The sequence below is a fragment of the Anticarsia gemmatalis genome, chromosome 2 (assembly GCF_050436995.1).
Source record: "Anticarsia gemmatalis isolate Benzon Research Colony breed Stoneville strain chromosome 2, ilAntGemm2 primary, whole genome shotgun sequence".
Taxonomy (NCBI): Eukaryota; Metazoa; Arthropoda; class Insecta; order Lepidoptera; family Erebidae; genus Anticarsia; species Anticarsia gemmatalis.
The window spans coordinates 13,517,843-13,543,050 of NC_134746.1; the positions used below are offsets into that span (position 1 = coordinate 13,517,843).

Below are 25,208 nucleotides of genomic sequence, written 5' to 3' on the forward strand. Positions count from 1 at the left end.
CTACCAACAATAGCTTCGGCTATCAAATGCAGTTTTGTCGGTTTTGTTGTCAATGATCTGATAAAGGCATGTACCACTTTTGCAGCACAATGTTATCTTCATTGCTTCTTCTTCACGATTGATAGTTAACCATTTGTGTCGTACATTTTTTCTGAGGTTCCCCGGTTTCTGAGGTACATTTTAGCGGTAGTTTATCTATTCAATAGCGCTTTGAACGCTATTGAATAGATATACTACCGCTCTAAACCGGGCATCAGTCTTTTGATACGAATACCTTTCATGATAAAATACGATCGTAAAAAAATGTTAGCCTATCGCAAACTAAAACTTTGTAGGCACTATTAAAACTAAAATTGTAGGCACTATTAAAACGCAGCTGGCAGCTGCATAGCGACGACAAATGGCCATGTGACCACTTTCTGCGCTATCAAAAATCCTAACAATAGAATAATTAATGCGAAAGCTGCACTTTTGAATAGAATTGTACCGACACGTTTATTACTGCGAAAATTAATTGTACTCATTATTTGTCCGGTAAATAGACAACAATAAAGTAAAATTGGTGTAAGTTGTCCTGTCATGAAAACTAGGACACGTAACAATGAGAATGTTTTTTCAGAGTAAACATGTACTAAAAACGTTTGTGTGCTAAGGAAGTGCTACTTTAAAACATTTGGATGGACATTTCTAGGTCCATATACAATGTATGTTCTTTCTTTATATTAATTATTATTTACAGTCTAGAACTATAGGTGTAATGTGTACAAAGGTTAATGCAGACTCGTTTTCAAAAATACTTTTGCTCTCTGCCTAGTTGGTCAAACTGTGGCAAGGAATTCCCTCATACTTCGTTTCAATCCCGGGATTTTTTTGTCGGAGGGAGAGAGTAGCGGCGATTAGTCGTCGTCCTTTCTGTTTAAGACGGGTGCCTACGTGATTTGGGTCATGCGGTGAATCACTATTTGCGAAACTAGTTAAAATATATAATATTGAAAAAAATAGATACGTTTGAAACTTATAGGTCTTTCTTCAAAATATAATAATACTTAAATGTTACGTTATGTGCATAAAATATATCGTAACTTACCATATAGGTCATTTCCTTATATATTTAACGAAGTATTATTATTTTAATTCAATTTACGTCAGAAAAACAGAATACTAATAATATTGTCTCATATTATATATTTCGTTAAGCTATAATATAACCACTAATTATATAAGGAAAACCGATAAACAAATAATATAATACGTATGGAATATTTAATTAATTGCAGTATTAATACGTCGATAAGAAATACGAAGTTCTTATTCCAGCTATTATGACATCATATTATTAAAGAAAGCCATTATAAGACTGTTGTAATACTATTTCTACAGTTTTATAAATCAAATTCAACTTTGTTTCAAAGAAAATTATATGCTATTCACCTAGCATAATTATAAAGTGTCCAAATCCCTGTTTTCAGCATTCATAAACCCCAAATTCTTTGCCTCTTTTAACGAGCAACACTTGTAGAGAAGTAAATGAGACTTTCGGCTTCAAAGGCTTGTCTTAAAATAACAAGACTATAGTATAAAAGTACGTATAGAGGGTGAAACATAAATCACAGCACCAGTTATTTGTAATACGGCTGGCGGTCGCAGGTCAAGTGCCAATTGTGCCCTAATGATATCGACACCACTGTATCACGGTATACAGTCATTGTGAGACAATTTAGCACGAGCATGCTTGCTGTTGTGTCTGTCTACGTCATTCAACTTTCAACCTGAAGCATGATATTTTGCTGAAGCCTTTACTATTGCAACTATTGGTTTTGCATCAACAGTTTGATAGTAGAAATTAACTTAAAACGAGTTTTCTCGGTATACATTAGGAAATTATGACCATTTTTAAATAAAATTCTCGATTGTAAGTTAACTATAGAGAATTCTGTTTCGGTTTCGAGTAGTGGGAAATCTCCACTGTGGTCTCTGAATCTTAAGTTATTAAATTGTTTTCTGTTGTCTCTTTCCTGTCTCCTTAACTCTTACACAGTTAATCGATTTATGTTTAGAACAGGTATTTTATTGCTATCAAATTCTAATAAAAACCTGATGCTGGTATCTTCACACTCCTGGAATCATTTTTTATTACATTGCATCCGTTTGTCTTGTACCGTGGGTATCGTAGGTCAATAAAATAATTATATTATCAAACGGAAGTAATTAAACCAGACACATATAAACGATGTAATCATGTTTTAATTTTTTTCCACTTTTATTGCCTTATACAAAAAAGCTCATATTTATTGCCATTGATCGATTAGATTGAAATTAAATTCTTGTTTTGGCTCGTTGTTTAGTTAAACTTATTTTTTAATGGAATATTTCCGCACAATATTGTAGTAACGTCCCTTTCTCGTTTTTAGTTAGTTCTATTTACCTTATAACAAAAAATAACATGCTTTTAGACAGGTATACTAAACCTCATTTATCTAGATGTGAAGGCAGTCAAGGGACATGACAAAATTATACCAGAAATGTATGCAATAGTTTTAACACTATTGTCACTAAAAGCTTCCGAAAACAAAACACAAACAATTACTAAAACGTTTCCTAGCCTCTTGAACACGTTTATTACAAAGGCTACCTATTTTAAGAAGGAAACACGAACAATCTATTCACTCAGGTCACAAAACTCTATCATTAGTCACACATTTTCAATAACATGCTCGGAGGTAACACTGCAATTTAAGTTTCTAAATTAGAACCTACTTCCTTAATGTATCAGATCTGTTTTCTCGGAACAGGTCTATATGCTATCAACTCAATTTTTATGCTACACTAGCAGCTGACTGCAACTTTGTCCTTGTTCTTATAAGAGTTTTTCTTTCCTTTTACCCCATTCGAGGGAGACTTTCCAAAAGTACTCTCTTACCCTAATTTCAGAGGTACATTTAACGGTAGTTTATCTTTTCAATAGTGTTACAGCTCATATAAACATGACAGTTTGAATAGATAAACTACCGCTAAATGCTTCAGAAACCGAGCACTAGTGCTCCTCTATAATTCTTAAGGAATCTTTATACCAAATTTCAACTTTCTACGCTCAGTAGTTTCGGCTGTACGTTGTCCATCAGGCATTCAGTCAGTCGGTCAGTCACACAGTAACGGAAAAATTTTGCTTATATAGATTATAAGGAAATTACAATAAGTTAATTTCAAACATAATTGTTTCCTGTAATGAGACTAATATCCGACTTCTTTTGTACAAACAAATAAGGTATTGTAATAGAAATTCTTGATCAATGTTATAGTGAATGTAAGTTGTGTAAGTGCAATGATTGGATTTGTAACTTGTTTTGTACATTCTTTTACGGGCCCTTTCTCAACGAAGTAATTTGTCTTACATATTGTTGAAGGTAAATTCAATTTAGAAATTGTGTCAAAGGAATGTTTATGGCGGTCTTGTAATCAATTCTTGTGTAAATGTTGTAGTTCAATTTGTGTTTGAGCCTACTATATGAACACGTTACCAATCTTTAAGCTTCTAGCTGTTTTCGATTAGAATTAGAATATAACAGGAGTTGAAACTACTTTTTGCGCTTTGTCAGTTAAATCAATCGCACGACAGACGAACACGTCGTTTTGAATACAAACATTATGTTCAGAAACTGACAATAGTCGTATCTAATCGTTAATAAAATCTCAAAGATTTAATTTCCTATGCAAACTGGTCAATAAAGCAGTAACACTAAAGTATCCTTCACTAATTATTATAAGCGGTAAGCTGAGAGTTAATTCATTGACCATTTCGTTATAATTTATGTTGATTTTAGTTTGTCGTTGAATCGGTCAAGTCACCAGATGATTCGTACTTATTATAAATTAATCTCTACTCTATTTACTTGTACGATGTTGTAGTACGTAGCATGAATGTTTTATCCTAAACAGGAACAACTATTCCCTTTTAATAGACGGTGCCCGAAATAGCTCCACATCCCTCATTGGACATAACTCCATGGCTCGTAAACCTCGCCTGGCCATTACCCCTCACTATATTATCCAGTAATAAAGCTGAAAATCTATTATTCATAACTGGTTACGTACTCTTTGAAACTTTCTCGGAAATCCTTTTGGAGGCGGTCCAAATAGAGATAAGTTGAGAGTATGGAAGCATTGAGGTAATGTCAAACTTTTATGCTAAATTTTAGGTTAGGTTAGGAAAGAAGGTGAAGAAAACCCGTGTAAGATCTTATCGAATCAAAAACTATCTGATCGTTAACCTAAAAGCAAACAGTTTAACCTAAAAGTTTCTTCAGACGTGGAAAACATTTTGAATATAAAGGCGAATAAAAAGAAATGCTTGCTTGGAGTACAAATAGGCTCCTTACCAACTCACAAACACGATTCTAAGTGGTACTCTGTCAGTCTTGCGTCGTACATTTCCCTCTACGAAATTAGTAGGTGAACTTTATTTAGAAAACGTCTTGGGTTATCCCTTAACTATCAGAATAGTGACTAATAAAAAAGCAACTCTTTATCATCAAGCATCATCATATCTGTCTAGGCTGTCACAAATATTTATAGCAGCAGTTACTTGTCTTTCGGAAGTCCCAATTGTCTCAGTGGTCAAGGTTGGGGTACATACGGGCTGCACGACGTATTTTCCAATCCCTCCCGAGGACCAATCAAGTAATAAATCTGGCTCTAAATCATGATTAATCCTTCTGACTGGCCACTACTATTTTTGTCTGAATCGTACCGTGGGTTTTCTGCGCTGTTTGTTGATAATAGTAATATACTGCGTGTTGGTATTATCCCAGATGATATGGCATGTAATCTTAAAATGTATGTCATCAAATTGAAAAATAAGATACCCATTTTCATGTTATCAGCCTAACCTTTCTTCCAACTATGTTAGTGTCGACTTTCGCAGCAGCTGCCTATCAGAGCTCCAAAACCCTACCTGCGTTATAACAGGATACCCATCGGTAAGATTGGTTGTTTGACTTTCAAGGTTCCGACATCTGGTAACGACTGTCAAAGATCTTTGCAAAACGACAGCCGGGAACCACAAGTTAACGTGCCTCCCGAAATACATAACCGATCTTTATGTAAGGGATATAATCCAAGCGGGCTTACACCTACTCTGTAAAATCCTGCATTAATGCAAAAATGATTTCGGATTGAAAATTATGGACATGGATAAAATATTGATAGTTTTAATCCGTTATCGAGAGGTGAAATCACGTATCGGATAAAACTGCAGCAGTGTGTGCTAATTGGAACGGGATACAATATTGATTTTAATTCCGTATAAGCTTTTTAGTAGCGCTGTGAGCCTGTGAAGTGCTCAATTAATATTTTCATCAGTGAGTTTTTGATAAAACCGTATCGTTTTTTTCTTCTGTGGGATTATTAGTGAAGGATAAATGCATAATTATTGAAAAAAGTAGACTAATCCCGAGCTTTCACCAAGACTTGCTGTAGGAACAAAAGCCCGAGTTTCGTTTTTAAAGTAAGTGACTAGGCACTAAAGTTAACGATTGTAATGTAAATGTTTTTTGTCCTTCTACATCATTTATTCAGGTTAAAATGCGCTTCATTATAAATACAGCATTTTATATTTCAGTATAATAAACTCATAATTTCGGGTACATTGTCGTGGTTTCCGCAGTTGGCGGTCGTTGACGCCATTACCAAATATTTGGTCCAATTGCGTTGGCAATTTGGCGCCAAGTTCCTATTGATGTAATTGGTTTGATGGTTTAATTTACACATTACGGTGTAACGGTGGCTTTGTCACCTAACCTTCGGATTTTAATAGCTTTGTAAAGGGTTCGTATAGTAATTCGTACGGTTTGATTGCTGATTCATTTATTAATTTAGGTTTTTGTGTTTTGGACTGTCGAACTGAACTAATTACAAAAGAAAATCGGAACCAGCGTATTGATATTACAGACATCCTTGTATGTATTATGGAAATAAATGTCCATACATTTAAATAATATTACTGAACATTACATATTATTTATTTATTGAGGCATTCAAACAACAACTTGACCACTAACTTTGCCTATATAATAATAAAATGAAGTGTAATATTGATTTATTTATTATTTTATTTATTCTGGTATATTCGATCTCTTTGTTACATTTCCAGTTTTTATTAAGAACATCTTTTATTACAATTTCTTTATAAAATTACTTTTTATTACAATTTAACGGCATCATGACCCAAGTCTTTGTTGCCTGAACTACTATTCCACATAAAAAAAATGTATTTAGCTGTTCTAGAAAGTGTTGCTAAATGTATACCCACGATTCCATTTTGTAGTTTAGCATCTGCGACATATTCTAAGTGTTAAGTGAACCTATTAATATACTAATTTATTTAGTTCCATTTGTCACCATTTATGGCAGTAATGCCTTAGAAAGTGGTTTGTCGTTAATATTATTTATCGGCTAGTTTCGTGGTTTAAAATCAGGTTAGGTTGGTTTTTACTACATACGGCTATCATTTATTTATAGAAGTTGTTTACTGTCGTATTATGTTTCAACCAAGGCCAATTCGATGGTGTTATACACCATTAAAATGGCCTGTTACTACGAGTAATAATACTTTTCTAATTTAATACATGTGTTGGACTTTTAAAGTAATAGCCATGTAAGTTAAGTTAACTATTAAGTGTTGCTTGTTAGATCGACATCTCTTTTGGTTATTATAAATATAATTAACACGGACACACATTTTATCTTGATTGCTTGACGTTTCGGTACTTTTATATAATTAACAAGCAATGCGAAAGTTTAAAAATTAGGGGTACGTGCTTTTTTACGGTTACTTGTGGATGAAAAAAAATGTGGTAAGGTAGTCCGAAACCAATTGATCAGACAAGCAGTCATCGTAAGAGTTTATTGTTAGCCGGCAGCGCAATATATTCAAATTTCAAAATTTCTATATAACATACGTTTGTGCCCTGCAATCCATAATGAGTACCTAGAGAGTAGCAGTGCAGTTCGCACGCTGACAAAGGCCAAGTAACCCAAAACATAGTGGCAGCTGAAACAATCACCCATTGACCAATGTATTTGCACAACTGCATTCCTCACTTACACACTTACACTGTATACTGGACTGGGTAAGAAAACGGATGAACTATTACGTAGTGGTTGTGCAGATGTGACGTTTTGGGACTAAGTTACTTGATGCTTAAAGTCTCATAACAATTCCTTTTTGTTTTTTTTATTTGAATTTGAATGCACTCACAGGGGAGAGACTTAATCTAACTGTAACGCTTTTGTAAAATATACAATCTTGAATGCGTTATTTAATTATCTCACCTTTTTGCTCGAATTTTTATCTATAATTTATTCAATTATGACTATAAAGACAGCCTTTTGAACCTCGAACGAAAGTGCATTAATTCGACCCGAATGCCATTTTTATCATCTGAAATCGAAGAATACAGGCATGATAATAAAGACCAACTAGCATAATATGTAAAAATAAATAATATGAAAGAATCTCTACAGGTATGCTCCCGTACCACATCAAGCTAATCTTTTTCTATTAATTAATTACAAAGTTCGTTTACAATAATTCTTTGGTTACAATATATTAGTCAGCGTCTACACCTGACCGCTGTTTGTCGGCGTATTATCGCTCGCTATATTTATATAACAATGGCTTGTTTAATATTATTAATACTAATGTACCACTGATAAACGTCGTAGTAATTCGTCATTTGGACTTGTGAACTTGCGATTGCAAACTTTAGAGAACCGCTAATTAGTAGCAGAATTCTAGGTAATTAATTTTGTTGTTTTCATTCCTCATCTGGGGGCACGGAAGTGCCCCCGCAAGTCGAGCAAAAAAAAAGCGGCACGGCCGTAACATCCTTTTCTCGAAGCAATTCGGGCTATTTTTGACACCCCTATAATTTCGTTGTGGATAAAACAAGAAGCCTGGATTTTCAGCAACTAATCAGTCATTGTATAAATACGGTATATTTTAAATTTCAGTCAATTTGAACCAGTAGTTTAAGAATGACAACTTGTTAAAATTTTGAATTTTGTCACTCACTGATTCACTGACTCACTGACTCACCGATCATCAAAAGTCTAAGGTACTTCTAGCAGACTTAGAAGCTTAAAATTTAGAATACAAATAGGGTTTAGTGTCTTTATCATGGGAAAAATCAAATATTTTTTAATTTCGATCCAGTTTTTTAAATACACGAACTGCAACAATAACTTTGTAATCCCATATAAATGTATAAGATTACAAGGTTACATTTGCAGTTAATGAATTATGATTACTGTAGAAAATAAAATAAATAGGTACCTACTATATAAGGCATAACGGGAGGGGGGTATAGGGTGGGTAATGGTGTTTAGCTCATGAAACTGAACAACATTCCCATAGGAAAATATGTTGAATTATGAAAAAAAAACGTCTTTCCATACAAATTGGACTTATGTTCGCTCTACAAAAAGAAGTGAGATGCCATCAAAAACATTCTGTAAAAACCTCAAGTCTCGCCGTAAAAAGTGGTGAGATCTATATAATACCAAGTCGATTAATCTATTTAGTCTCTACTTAAAGGACCTTCTGTCTTAAGTTATTACGTATGTTATTATCATGCCAATTTAAAAAAAAAACCTTTAAACAAATAGATCGACTTGGTCATCACAAGAAAACACAAATTCGCCATTAACATTTCAGGAGCATTAACTTCTCGTCGTGCTGTGTAGTGTGATACATACTAATAATCAAATCATGCGATGACCAGGTCGGTCTATTTGTTTTAAAGGTTTTTTTTTTTAAATTGGCATGATAATAACATACGTAATAACTTAAGACAGAAGGTCCTTTAAGTAGAGACTAAATAGATTAATCGACTTGGTATTATATAGATCTCACCACTTTTTACGGCGAGACTTGAGGTTTTTACAGAATGTTTTTGATGGCATTTCAATTTTTCTCATTCTTCTTTCGGCTTCAGTGGCGCAGTGGTTAAGGTGGTTGCCACGCCACTACCAGTGTGATGGTAGGTCGTGAGTTCTTTTATTGCCACAAGGAACATAAATTTGATTGAACCGAACAAATTGTTGTTTCGGGTCTGGTTGTACTTTGCGTCCGTTGTATGTATGTAATTGTAAGTGCGGGAAGAGTATAAAAAAGAAAATGTTTTACGCGTCGAATAACTACATAAACTCCCTTTTAAAATGTCGTCAAACTGCGGCGATGTATGTGTATTATGTTATTTATATATAGGTACATACTTTTATATAAGAGACTTCCCAATACATACAAATATAGAATACAAAAGACCCGGAACAACTATTAGCAATTGAAAAAGGTTCTTGCCCTGAACACTTCACTATTGACATTTCACGGTTATTATATCAAAACTATTGAAAACCAATGTGTGACTCAGAACATAAAGAATGATTTGAAATATTTTTTTCAATCGCAAATTCGCGACTCATTTGTCGCAGGCATTTTTTATGATGTTGAGGATATAATAGAAACAAATGTGTTACAGCGTGTTCATACAGAGTTCAAACATTACAGTTATTTACATTTGGTAAATAAAAATGGTATTAAATTGTAATAATGTTTAAAAATGACAATAATAATAACGATATGATGAATATTATTTAAACCGTTCAGTGAAAAATCCTAAAGAGAAACTAGAATTTGAATGAGCTTCTGCCCGCAAGTTCGTCCGTGCGAAAAGATTTCCCGGGGTAAAAAGTATTTTCTGTGTTTATCCAGGTTATAAGCTATCAGTGTACTGATTTCTATATTTCATTCAAATCTGTCAAGTAGTTTTTTATACATAACTAACAAACATCCATCCTTACTTACAAACTTTCGCATTTCTAATATTAGTAGGATAGGATTATTATCGCTTAAAATACTTACTAAGTTACCTTTATGAGAACATTATAGTGTTATCAAACAACATAACCCAAGTGTAGCGAATTCATCTTAACTAGCCGTAATTACTCGGTAAACAACTTTCTTGATAACAGGTCATTGAACCTGTATGCAGGTGGATGTAAACAGCCACTGTTTTGTCGTGAGAAACGCTTTGCTCGCATTAGCATTGTGTGATGTGGAAGTTTATGGGATCGGTCGTTTAACAATATTTTTGAATCATGCTGCAACGAGCAAGGTGTTATTCATGTATTTAGGGTGTCCTACGAGATTGTTTAATTTTCATAATATACAGGGTGGGCCACGGAGTTTTACGAATTTAAAATCGCCATAGCTTTGGAACGAGGGACGGGAGCGAAGCGCGGGAGGTGGGGATCTGTAGCTCGGGCTTCGGAAATTTAGCCGCAATGGAGCACTTCACGGGTGAACAGCGTGTGTTCTGTGTAAAACATTATTACAAAAATGCTGATTTGTGCGTTATTGTTCAACGTTCATTTCGTTCTCACTATGGATGCATGATTTAAAACAGTGTCCGAGTGAAAGTTTGATTAAGGCGTGAGTCAGAAAGTTCGAGGCTACCGGTTCGACCCTTAATCAGAAACCTAAGGGGCCCGAAAGGACGAAAAGGACAGATGGAAACATACACAAAGTCAAAGCTTCCGTACAGACCAGCGAGGAAATTCTGTGACTGTAAATACTGAGCGATTCACAGCCTTGTTGGGCAATTTATGTTTCCCGCAACTGTCAGAATTTCGAGGGTACAATAGTGCCACATGGTTTCAAAAAGATGACGCCACTTGCCATACCTCTAACGAGAGTTTGGCAGTAGTAAAGGAGATGTTTGCCGGAAAACTCATTTCGCACCGAGGTGACTTTCCATGGCCACCGAGGAGTCCGGATTTAACTCCACCAGATTTTTTCCTGTGGGGCTACATGAGAAGTAGAGTCTACAATAATAATCCGACCACGATTGCAAAGTTTAAGGCCAATATCCGCGAAGAAATGGCCCCTATTCCGCGCGCCATGTGCGAACGAGTTTATGTCAATTTGAAGTCGAGATTCGAAGAATGTTTGCAGCGGGATGGTGCGCATCAGGATGGTGTTATTTTTAAGAAATGATTTTCCCAAATGTTAACTTCAATTTAAAGATAAATTGGTTTTAATATTACTTTTGGTTTTTTATTTATGAATTTTTCAAATTCGCAAAACTCCGCGGCCCACCCTGTATAAATGATTTGGTAACGGTATTGCTGAATAGATGGCAATACGCTGGACCCAAAGTTGAGATATTACAACAGAAATATAAGAACCCAATAAAATTTTGCCTGACTCTTGACCAAAAGTACCATGCACTACCGTCCTGTGTACGTCAAATTAAACGTCACTCTTCTGTACATTGCTGCTTTGACTTAACTTGCTAATCACTATAATCTAGGAAAGAATACAATGTGCAGCATAGTGGCTTTCAAATTGCTGCCATTTGAGATACGTGATAGTTTCCCTGGCTTCATAGGCAGTCTGTTTAAATGTATGTAATTTTGATTATACTTGCTTACTTCATGAAAAATGCTTCACATGTCTTTTGCCAACAGTTATCTTTGCTTCACGTTTACTCAATTCATATTATTAAACACGTTTGAATGTTGTCGACATGTCTGTCTGTTTGTCACGCGATACGACAGTTATAACATGTCGTGTGCGTGTTCAATCAGTACTGGAGGTATGGAAGTAATCGATGGGTTCCCGTTATTGGGCGAATGGAATTTTAAATAGCATTTATACTTCATAGGTGTAGGTGCAAGGGTAAGTTTGGGAAATCACGAATATTTTCGATAGTAAATTGAAGAAAGAAATAATAAATATACATACAAATTTGAAAACAATCAAATGCGCACAAACATAGTCTGTTTAACATAGTACAGTAAATCAATTTTAGAAATTGATGCTTAGAAAGTTCAGTTTACAAATGTTTACCTGTCTGATACCATGATAACCAGCTGTGTCTGAAACTAGGAGGCCTGTATCTTAAGAGACATAAATATTTGTATGTAAATGTATATTTACTTGCTTACCTATGTTTTTTTAACCCGTTACTTTCTCACTGCTGGGCAACGGTCTCCTCTCGAACGAGGGTTAATCTTTGAGTCCGCCAAGTACGGGTTGCGGACGTGGCATACCTTCAATAAATCAAGCCATCACGATTTCTTTTACTGTTAGAGCAAGAGATAAAATGATTTAAGATACGTATGAAATAAGAATAATTAATATTAAATACCTAGTTTTCCAAATGATGATGTGAGGTTGTTTTTCAGAACACATTAGTCGAAAACAGCAAACCGCTATCTATGAAATTCTGAGAAACATTGAATATGGAAGTACTTTAAAATTTTCATTTTCCCGTTATGATGTAATAAATTAAATACATGAACGAAATGGTTTAATAATTGATTATGTATATGACTTCATAGCTTGGTGTCATTTTATTTATTAGTTATTCGAGTGCGGCGGCGGTCAGTAGCCATTTACTGAAATATCTTTATTTTATCCGGAGCATCCGGGGTGTACATACATGGTATATTAATATATGTGTCTTGTTATAACGTACATATAGTGGCATAGGTTGATAGTTTTTATAGTAGCTTTTAGTGGTTTAGCAAAAGAATACTTATGCTGAGTTCCATAAAATTTTAACTCGCTTTTATAATACTTGGATTACTTTTGAAAGTGTCTCAACGTTATGATATTTTATTATAATACTAATAAAAACTTCTCATTGTTTCAGACGGCGGAGTGACTGAACGCAATCTCGACAATAATCTCGCGTTATTCCCGCGGCTCGAATTCAATTAAAACAAGACTGATTTTCAGTAGTATAAGTAACGATAGCATCATGAAAAAGTGACCAAAAAACGTAAAATACAGTAAAAAGTGGAGTAAGATAGTAAATGATGCTATAAGTTCAACGACCCCAAAATGATTAAGTTATTAGGGGGTTTAAGTGTTTACTTCAAGTACCAACCGATAAGGACTGATAATGCGGTGTTTCGTCTCCACAATGTGTTCACGACGGTGTTGCTGCTCACGTGTTCCATGATCATCACAGCCACTCAGTATGTTGGTAACCCGATACAGTGCATCGTCAGCGGACTGCCCGTCAATGTGGTCAACACTTTCTGTTGGATCACCTCGACCTTCACCATGCCTGATGCCTTTGCGAGAGAGGTGAGTGATACTGTGATTTATGTCTTACATATACAGTCAAGCGTCTCCGTGATTCAGGGAAATGTAGAATATCATAGAACGTTTCCTCTCGTGGTAAATTTCATATTTACTTTTTATTAAAGTGCTCTTCAGTTAATTGGTACTCCGTACTTTTCCCCTCTTATCCGTACTATACTATACTCGTTTCTCACTATTTTAGTCTGACAGTTACTCATATTTTGTGACACAAGTGACGCCACACATGTCTCGGTCTTGAGCGTCATCTAGGTGGAGAAGTCTTCACGCCTTTTGGGTTTGTTAACCAGGTCTTGCTATCCCCTGTATGTTTGTTCCTCTTTAACACTCCATCGACCTCTCTCTTTCCTGTTATTCATCACATATGGTCGAGGGGTCAACCTTTCTTATACTCTCCCTCCACTTCGCCCTATCCTTGACGTCGTCTTCTTCAACCGTACATATTATGTCTTCATGTCTCGCCGCAACTCTTCTGTCCATTTGGTCTTGGGTCTAACAATCCATCGATACCATTAGAAATTCTCACTCCGTCCCATTCGTCACGTTTGATTCGTTCTTAACAATGGTCTTCCAATGTACTGCACGAGCACGACTCACGCATCACATTAATTTCAATTGTAACACAATATTGGCGTGTCGCCAGGAATATACAACTTTCTTCGGACACACGTGAGAAATGGCTGACCAAATGAACTTGGTCCTTGGATCATTTAGATTGCACATTGTTTAAGGAACTTAGGAAGATTTATTAGTTAGTTTCAGGCTTAGAGCCAAGTAAGTAATGTAGGTATAGCCAGTATAGTTCAATTAGAATATCAACCGCCTTCTCTAATCTCTCACGGTGTTTTGATTTACCAATGGACAATAATAAGACGTTTTTTTCCTTTCACAATACAATTCACACTCTTTAAGTTAGGATTCTCATCCACATTCATATAGTTGGCACCTTCAATCTCAATAATTTTGTCGTTGACGAGAATTTTACAGCAATTTTCTTAGTTTACTTACTTTTATTCTGTTGCAAGAATATTGCTTCATTGGGCAGCGATACAAAACTGCCATGAAATTCCTACCGCTTAGCATTTATATGCAGACAGTGTTGATTACAATACAAGCAATAAATAAGAAGATCCTTGGTGCAGTGATTGTCTTAGTAAATGACCAATCTTGACTAGGTCAATACACTTGCGTTGTCCGAACAATCAGTCGTGTATCATTATAGCAATCATGTGTTTTGTAACTGAACAGAAAACAATGTAAGTTATTATGGAGGTAGTCAAATTGTGGTACGGTTTGATATTAAATGCCTAAGTTATGTATTACATTTTAAACAGAGGTTGCTTCATAGAAAAGTCGTAATATTGTAGCTAAACGTAGCTTGATCCCGCTCGAAATTGATTAGATAAGTAGATATTTTTGTGATATCACTTAGGAGAATAGCGTAGTGGTTAAGGTCACCACGCCGCGCCGTCGGGAGATCGTGAGTTCGATTCCCAGTAGGAATATTATTTGTGTGGTCCACCAATATTTGTTTCGGGTCTGGTTGTACTTTGGGTTCATTGTTTGTATGCTTGTAAAAGTCCCCTCGACAGAAGAGCAATTCTTGGTGCGAGAGTTGCCTTTTTAAATGAGAATGTATTGTGATTCTTATATAGTCTCAGTTGTTATTCCTCTCTGTTGTTTAGCAACGTCTTTCAATATATCTAAGTTAGTAGGTACGAGTTGTTGAGTAAACGACTAGGTGGCTTCAATTGCTCGCTACGCAGAAGCTGTAACTGTCGACTTCCTCTCTTGAGCTGATTGTAGTTGCGCGTCGCGTGACTTAGGGCTGATGGAGCGTCTTTGTTAACTCATATATGTGATATGTGTGTCGCAACAATTTATATGTACAAGGTTAAAAAACTACGACTTTTCTTTCTTTCTTTAAAGTCAACTAACGCAATAATTCTGCATTAATAGAAGGAACTTTGGCTTCTCAAGTTTTACCTAAATTTTAATAAGATATACTTGCTAAACCTGTCTAAGCTTTTAGTTTTCCCGTTAAAAGTCATATAGCAAATAAGGAAATGCTCCATTTTTCTTTTTTCAGTCTATCAATGACTCAATCGGATTTGCGTCATATAAAATTTGGTCTAGCTGCTAGATTTTGGTAATACCATCCAATTTTCGTCATTGGCAATCCCAGTGATCTAATCAAATACAATATATTGTTCCTAACCTTACCTCATATGACGAGTTCATTCACTACAGTGATGCCCTGGTGATTCACTTCCACCTATTACTGTATATGGGGTAATGAAGAATTATCCTCATTGCGCAACGGGAACGGTTTCTGGCCAAATGTTCAGTGATGTCATTTTCGGTACAATTCAAAGGTCCAATTGAAGGGTCAAGTGAAAACCATTAGGCTTGTTAAGATGAGGTCCCCGATAGGCTCACGGCTCTCCATCATTGCATTAATTGTTTGGAAACCAGGAAATATCGATTTCCTTATTAGACGCAAAAGGATAATAAACTAAGACTAACTAACTAAAAAGTCGATTTGACGCGGTAAAGAAAAGAAAAGTTGTTATAATAACATCGATATCAGATCAGCACTATTTTTTTTTTTCGTGTATATAAAGTCCCCAACTCGCATTCGGCCAGCGTGGTGGACTCAAAGCCTAACCCCTTGTTCATTACGGGAGGAGACCGTTACCCGGCAGTGGGACATTTATGTTTTTTTTGGTTATTATAATCAAATTGCTTCACGTTGTTTATCCCTTCGTGGTACGATCAGTGTCACAGCTAAAATATTGGAATAACCACAATCTATCGTGATGTAAGATGCCTATTTTTGATTTGTTATTGTAGAAATGAAAGGACCCTGCTGATCATGCTGTTTTATAATTGCTTGATGAAACCTCGTCAATCATCATAAAGGTTTTATTAATTGTCATCAATCAACATTCTAGTGTTTTAATTGTGACATGACTCCTATCAAATTTCCAGTTACAAGAACAAATTAAGATGTTACTGTTTTGATCCGCAAAATTATACTAGCACTAAAATGACATCTCAATAATATACAAACAAAATGCCTCTAAATGTCTATCATAGTTAAATTGTCTTTACTATGAGTTACTAAATACATAACTGTTTACTTAAAAACTTATGTGTAGATGAAGTAAGTTTAATAAAATTTCAGTTCAATATACAACAACAAAAAAAGAATCTCTTTATGTCTATCATAATTAAATATATTTTTCACTACAAGTTACTATAAACATAATTATGTACTTAAAAGCTTACAATAATATGTAGATGTAATAAGTTAGATAGAATTTTACTTCAATGGAGTAATAAACATTCTACGATTTTAACCAATTTAAAATTGAATCTCCTTCATCTCATTGTCTTCACAGCCCTAATAATGTCATCGTGTGATTGTGATTCACAAATTGCAGTACGCAAGTGCCACACCCCGGTGGGTGTGTGTTAGTGAGGTCGGCACTCGGCACTTGTCTCCCACCTATTGTTCGTTTGACTCGTCGACCTGACTCTGATTGACTATACGTGATATTGTTATCTGCAAATAGGCTTAAGACCTATTTTAAATCAATTTGCAAAACGTCTTGACCTATATATATAAAAGTATTCACGACAAGTGAATAGTAAGTGAATAGTAGAAAGTAGATAGATACTTTGTGTTGGACTCTGTGTCCGTTATTTGTGTGTTTCATTTGTAAAAGTCCTCGCGACACAAGAGCAATTACTAGTGCGAGAGTTGTCTTAAGAAAAAAGATATACCAACAATTATACCAATTCATTTTTGGGACACTTGGTTTGGTAAAAAGCAATTGAATTATTCCTAGCGTCTGAGAACACCAAAGTTAATAATGATCTGTAGGCATACCCATCAGCACGAAACGTCGTTACTGATATTCACCATTAACTAGGCTGTTCACATTTTTCACTTTTTTGTTCGTCTATATTATAGTTCGTCATCCGATCCCTCGAGAGCTTCACTGTCGCTGTAAAGAATCGCTCCGTTGACATTTTTATATCCCGACTCAGATAGCAAATACAATAGCAGAAACAAATATTTGGCTGCCTAATAAATATTTATCTGTATCAAATGTACTGCGCAGTTTCGCTTGCCAAGGTTTTCGAATTCAGCTTCCAGAAGCAGATTTGACAACAGGTACTTGTGAATTCAGCTCAATGAATATATAAATTCCATTTATAGTATTGTATTTTTCATGAGGTTAGAAATAGAATAAATGTGTTTTAACATAATGTGCTGATTTAATGGAGGCCTGTGCAGTCAATAACTTCAGATTTATGAGTTACCTGACCATAATACTCAGGTTATGTCTTGTGTGACCTGGCCTGTTCAGCTTTATCCTATTATAGTCTTGAATCTCGAAGTATCTCTATTTATGATGTTAACTCGATGCTTTTATGTTTTGCTTTCGATTAAGGACATCATAAAGAAGAAAAATACTTCAACTAATAGGTTTCACCGCTTGTTCGTAATATCTACTGCGCCGATGCTTGAAACCGTTTTTACAAAATTCCCTTCTTTCGAATCCTAAAACAATAACATAATCATTTTGAATTTAGTTGGTGATAATTGTGGCCCCAGAATGATCCCTGGTCGGCAACCAATATTGATGTAATGTATTTATCAATATATCCATAAAAATGTATAGTTTGTCGTAAGAATTTAGGTATTTGTTTATACTGAATGGATTATTATTATTTATGGTATTCTAATGGTAAACATGATAACATTTATTCATAATATCGTATGCTATACCGTGTCATTAGCCTTACAAAAGTCGATTTTCGTTTTCACGATTTCCTCACTGTTTGTTTTAAAATTCATATCGACATAAATCGTTTCTGGATTGATCGCTTTCATTGCATATTTATTGAGTTTCGTAGTTTTATGTGTAAAGGGGTATTTTATTGGTTCAGGATTGAAGGGTAATATGTCTCCAATAACTGTAGGGTTGTTTATTATCCTATGATTTGATTTGGAGCCGGCTATGATCGTAAATATTGATTGAGTAGGATTTAAATGTGATAAGTACTCGCAGAACTAATGATAATTAATGCTTTTTAAATAATATTGTTGTTATAAGAAAACTCGTAAACCTTGAACGGCTCTTTAATTTTTTTTATATTGCTTTCATTTTTATTGAAGATCATTGAAGATGTTTCGATATTCTGTTACCTTATTACCTCTTCTCAATTTTCATTTAAAATCTTCATCGATCAATAAATGTCACTCTAAATCGACTTCTTTTATTAAAGCATTCCTCGAATCTAAAATCCTTATAATAATTTATTTGTGTCATACGTGTTTTCACATGTATTTGTGTTGCAGGTGGGCAAAGAAGTGGCACATCCAGGTGTTGGAAACGAATACGACGGCTCGCAAGAGAAGAAGTACTATACCTACTACCAGTGGGTGTGCTTTGTACTGTTCTTCCAGGTAAATAATATTATCTCTCATCATCATCATCATTATCATTAGTGATTATTGATTGGTTTGCGTTAGGTCTTTGAGACGGTCCTGATGAAGAGCGCGATGCAATTGGTGTCTGCTGTTTGAAGGTTTTGGTGTATATCTTGTTCGTTTTGCTATGTGAATAACTAACAATCTTAAGAAATGTATGTTATTGATATTATACAATATTCGAAATCGGTACAACAGAGATCAAAATTGATTTGCTTAAAATTTATATTAAAATAGCAATCAGGCAACTATGTAACTGAAACATTCCTAAATTAATGAAAATTTTACATTTCGTAATACTCTAACAGCACACTAAATCATTAATTCCAGCCTAGAAACTACTGGCAAGTCGTTTGTCGACATTTTCTCCTTACGCGGTCAATATGTTTGTCAATATGCTTAGGCTAAGTGCTACCTAACTATACGTGCTTTTCAAGACATTGAGATGCTTAATTCAACCCATTGAAATAGGCAATTGTTAGAAAGCTAGACGTAACAAGTGAGTAGATGAAAACGATCGCAGAATTCGTCTAAGCAGGCTAATTTTACCTAACAGTAAGTATAATATAGGTATGTGACATAGTATGTTGGCAGTGAAATAGGCAACTCCACTAGAAAGCTAGGCGTAATAAGTGGAGGGCACGTAAAAAGTCGGTCCCGGCTGTTATCTACTAAAATAACAGTCGTTAAGCCATGTCAAAGGCATCCCGGGCGGCTGGAACAACTTTGACACTAGGCTGACCACTAACCATACGACAAAAAAAGTGCGTAAATGAAAATATCGCAATTTAGTCTAAGCAGGTTAATTTTACTTCACACTAGGTATAATATAGTAGGTATGTGAAATAGTATATTAACGGACGCGGACACTTAAAGTGTTCTGTCTCAGCCAGACACACTGGCGTCTATTTATTAATAGATGGTTAGCAATAGTACGAGTTATAGATCAAACTTAGGTTAGGTGTAAAACTGTAAATATTAGGTCGGGAATAAAGTCTTTTCGCGTTATCGTATGAATGAACTTGTAATAAAATCTTTTCTCTACACAAAAAAGCTCGATATTTGGGTACCTCACGAGCTCACTGAAAGGAACCTAATGAACCGTGTACTGAACGATTCTTGAAGCTTGATTATATTACAAAATTCATACATACTATAATGCGAAAAGACTTATTCCTCAACCTAATATTTTTGCGGCGCGTAATACGATTAACGAAGCTTTTTATTGTTTTGTACGCTATACTTTGCTTCTTTGAACAAGTGAGCAAAGGCAAAGTAGTCTTATCTTTGTTAGAGTTAAACAAATGCAGTAGTTAAATCACAGAAGGGTAACAGACAGTTGGAAGAGAGAACTTCCGCATTCATCATCTTAGAAGCTTCAACATTTGGGTCCCTATAAGTTAATTTTAAGCTATCTACTTTTGTGAGACAATTGGTATCCAAATCCGCTATATCCTTTTTGCGTCATGCCATAAAACATGCGTATTAAAGTATTACACCTGCTTTTAAACCGTAAAAACCCGTAGTATAAAACACTTTGATATGTGACAAACATTTTATTGTAAGTGTCACTTATGATATGAATAGATCATAAATAACTCGTATCATTGTTGATGGAACACTCGCGGGTTTAAGTATTTTAACATGTCATTGTAAGTGGTTTACGATGTCAAAGTCAAATGTAATGTCATTTGCATATCAGTTATTTAACTGCATACCAACAAACACTGTTTATAAGTTTACTTTTTCGATTATTGACGTGATGACGAGGGGACGGTGCAAAATTACATGATATGTCTATTGAAATTGTGTTTGCTAAAATATCCTTAATAATTAATTACACTATCGTATAGGCATCGATTTCCTAGCTAATAGACTGAAATCAATCAAAATTAAACATGAATTTGATTGTCAAAAAGTAAGACATACTCCGGACTCTTGTTGCCACAATGCAAATTATTGCACATTGCACATATGTAATTCAATTGGAAAAGATAACTTAGAGAAAAGACCGTAAGATGAGTCTTAAAACTAACAAAGATAACAAACAAACTAAATACAGTACGAGTAATTCTAGGAATAGATGCATCAGGACCAGTAATATGTGACTCACACAAGTGACACTGAAACTATTTTAGATGTAACAAGTTCAGATCAGTTGCAGAAATAAACTGTGGACTGTTTTGAACAGAAAGTAGTTCTATTTCCAACTATTGATTCAATCTATACTAATCTATACTAATATTATAAAGCTGAAGAGTTTGTTTGTTTGTTTGATTGTTTGTTTGTTTGAACGCGCTAATCTCAGGAACTACTGGTCCGATTTGAAAAATTCTTTCAGTGTTAGATAGTCCATTTATCGAGCAAGGTTATAGGCTATATATCATCACGCTACTACCAATAGGAGCAGAGTACGGGTGAAAAATGTAACAAAAACGGGGACAATTTTGACCCATTCTCTCTTATGTGACGCAAGCGAAGTTGCGCGGGTCAGCTAGTACTAGGATAAAACAAAGGCGGGATAGGTTTTGCAAGCTGCATTTGAAGCTAGCAAAAGAAAAGAGGCCTTGCTTTGAAACCCTTGGAAGAAGTAAAGGTAGTACTTGTAATCGGCGGTTCTATATGACAAGATGTATGGATGTGAATGAGGCAAGGAAAATATGTAAAGATCGCTTCAAATGGCGTTTTTTTACTCTTTCTAACCCTTTGGGAAAAAGGCATGCAAGGAATAATTGTAAAAGTACATAAAATTACAGTACTCTTCAGTATTCTGCCCTTTTATGGATATTACTGTCCAATCAAGAGTCTACGTTATATCTACCGTTGAAAATACATGTTAAAAAGTTGCGCGGTCGATTGATCTAGTTTCGGTTAACGGTTACTTTAGTGACGAAAATTACGTGAATGACTGACAGACCGAAACTATAATTTTGCAACATCATCGATACTTACAGGGCGAGTTTATTTTATATATTTTTTAAGCGGTAGATAACGTATCTGCTAAATAACTCCGCCTTAACTCATCACTCAGTTTTGTCGGCCTCCGTGGCGCAGTGTTTACGGTGATTGCCACACCACTACCAGTGTCGAGAGGTCTTGGGTTCGATTCCCACACGGAACAAATATTTGTGCGATCCATAAATAGCTTTTTCGTGTCTGGTTGTACTTTGTGTCCGTCGTTTGTATATTTGTAAAAGTCACGTCCAATTTTTAATCCAAGAGCTATCTTTTTAAACGAAAGACAAAGTGACGACAGCAAATCTGTTTGATCAAATGTTAGGCAACCAATCTGCCAAATGTGTCAGTAAATTCATGAAAACAACTGTCAAAATTTGATTTGACAGGCTATTTGATAGATAACTGTTGTTCCTTTGTAAATTACTAACGTCAAAGTAATACTAACTATCTATAATAACACCATATTTGTCTAAACACGTGTAGCGGAGACCTTGATCTAAATTCACAGAGCGTAAAATGACGTCACTGTCTTTCTATTTGGCTGATGACGGTACGTTAATGGCTAAATTAGAGAGGTCGATAACCTTTGAGTGTGTAGTTTATTTTTATCTTTTCTGTAACGATTAATATGATAACGTATTTAAATCATCGATTATATAGGGATTGCATAGTAATCGTAAGAATTTGTGCCTATGTTGCTTACCTAACTATCCTACTTAATATTATAAATGCAAAAGTTTGTGAAGATGAATGTACCTACTTATGTATCTACGTTACTTTATCAAGAAAAACAACTGGACATGATATTTATGAAATTTCGTACATAGATAGCTCACTCGTCAACTTCATGGATTAACACATACAGACATAGGATACTATCCCGGGAAATCGTTTTTTTTTCTTGGCAGATATTTTACGAGGTCTACTTAAAAGAAGATAAGCGACACCTTGGTATATTAGTACACTATAAGGTTCGGCGCAAACGGGCCACCGACCACAGCCACTGGTGGCCAGCGACACCCAATTAACACGTTTTTCCATATATTTTGTATTCTGTAGCGAGTGGCCGCCACCGGCTACACGTGTGCGGTGTGTCTATACAAAATATATGGAAAAACGTGTTAAGGGTCGGTGGCCCGTTTGCGCAGACCCTTAACCTGACTAAAATCAAGTTATCATCTAAGTATATAATAACTGTTACTTACTATTTAAATTCTTACGTATACAATTATATATATATATTATGTTTTATTGTAAATTCATTATGTATTCATATTGTTAGTCACAGTTTCCGCGTTGGTTACTCATGGGGGCAAAGATTTGTTATTTGTATTTATATTTATATACCTTAAGTGATTCAAGCCTTCTCTAAGAAGTAGGTTTGATTGTTAGAATACCCTATTCAATGTCTAGTGTATTTTTATTTGTCTTACTCATTCAATTTTTGGGGTTTTCTGTTACCGTTATACTCGAATGACGCAAAGGTTTTTCATAGTTTATTTTGATACTTATCTTTATTTTATTATGTTTTTGCGATTACTTAAGGTTTATTTGGGGAATGATTTAAAAGTAGTCGCCAGTCATTCAGTCCAGCTTAATTTCTTAAGTACTAATCAGATTTTGAGTATCCCTTGCTGTTTTACATGCCTTTGAGATAATAGTTTCTGTGTCATCAATATGAAATCGTAGAAGCTAGGCAATTGTTACTCTTATGGAAGGCAATGTACATTACTTCCGGATTGACTTAGAAAACACTAATACACAGGACATTTAGTCCCATTTTACTATAGTAGCTATTCACAACTCATACATTCTTGCATCTACTTACTTAATTGTACGTCCACGGGTACAAACTGTACATAGTGTCAATATGTCGGTCTGATTTCAGTAACGGTAACTGAACAGCTGACGGCCTCCGGCTTCTGGTTTACGTGACCTACTGATCACTAGGACATGTTAAATGAAACTGTAGCAGAAGCCTTATAGATCAACACGAGAAATATTTAAGATACTTTATTATGTTAAAATAGAGATAAAGAAAGGTTTTACCTACTTAAAAGGTTTTTAAAGGCTTTTCAGTTGCATGATACAAACACGAACCTAGATATATTATGCATAATCGTGTTAATTTCTTGCATTCGAACTGGTTATTAGAATACTATTAAATACTGTTAAAGTTCTTGTGCTGCAATTTTAAACAATAATGACATTGTTAGTACTAGAAATAGAAATAATATGTGTCGCAAGAGACATAAAAACACGTAACATCTCATTTAATATCTTGAGAGTTTGTGCATTTCATTCACCTCCTCAAAGAAAGCAAGCCCGCAAATATAGTAGCAGCCTTTAAAAAAAGTTTTGAGCACTATAATCACCTTCCCTGCAAACGCAACTGGGAACATTCGTATAATTCTAGATCATTTAAATAAAGCCTCTCGTATACAACACCCGGGAATCGAGACCCATAATCAGCGGACTGCAGACGTGTGTTTATCCTTTTGGGAACTGTTTTAATTACGGGGGCTATGGTATAAAAGAAATGTATTTTTGGGCTCTGAATAACGAAGGGGTTATAACTTTTAAACTCTCACGTTGCATGTTTAATGTATAATAGAATACGGGAATTAACGCGAACACGCATTTTACTTTAAAATCATATTAAAGTCATCGCTGCTCCAGTCAGCCTGCGACCACGGCTTGTGCAACCTGCGCCGAAACGTTAGGCTTTTTAAGGTAAAATGCGTGTTCGCGTTAATTCCCGTATTCTCTTATAACTTAAACGAAGGGGTTATTTGTATACTCAGCCTTCTTTACATCAGCAGTTTTATATATTCGTTCATACTATAGAAAATTTATTTTTTTAACTAAGTGTTGTGGTTCATTAAAATTGTCTTTTGCCAGATGCGAAATAAAATTGAAGTGTTTTCGTAACACGTTTTCATTCTCCTATGTTTTAACAACCTCTTTAAATTATCCCATGTGTATTATTCGTTATTCTCTATGGGAGTCATATATGTGCGTCATATGGGAGTAAAATAAACAAATATGCTTCATTTAAGTAGTTCACATTCACACTTTAAACGAGACTGAATGGGAGTCCTTTAAGAACTATAAGAAGTTAAAGCATATAAATTGAATTTGTTGCCAATCCGGAAATTCCCACAAATATCATCTTTGTCATGTCTTAGAGCATTAACAAAATCTTGTGTGAATATTAATTTATGTCGTATTCCCATATAACCAGAATAAGCCATACTTCTCAAAGCTCTGTCCCATCTCACAAAACTCTAGACAGCTTAACTTTCAGAGGACCCCAGCCGAAATACAATCACTGCTAAAACCTACTCACTATACTAAAACCATTTTTTTTAAATTTTATCCTTACATAGCGTGAACTCGAACAATAACATAATTAGCCTTGACGTTATCATTGATGTACCGGCTTCCGTGGGAATGATCATCCAAGTACCGCAATAACTCACAAACTGACAATTATTTATACAAACATTCTTTACATGCATACAAATATTTGTGCCAATATATATGTAAAAGTCGTGACTATCTGATTTATAG

The 25,208-nt window shown here is 35.0% G+C and overlaps 1 protein-coding gene across 3 annotated transcripts in view; it reads left to right on the forward strand.

The window, feature by feature from the left end:
• The window catches only part of ogre (optic ganglion reduced), a 69,373-nt gene that overhangs the window by 14,170 nt on the left and 29,995 nt on the right, over window positions 1–25,208 (forward strand). For all 3 annotated transcript variants that reach the window (XM_076133819.1, XM_076133829.1, XM_076133809.1), the window contains exons 2-3: window positions 12,717–13,156; window positions 18,546–18,653. In XM_076133819.1, coding sequence (XP_075989934.1) covers window positions 12,908–13,156; window positions 18,546–18,653 — 357 coding nt within the window. In that variant the 5' untranslated portion in view covers window positions 12,717–12,907. The remainder of the gene's footprint in view (window positions 1–12,716; window positions 13,157–18,545; window positions 18,654–25,208) is intronic.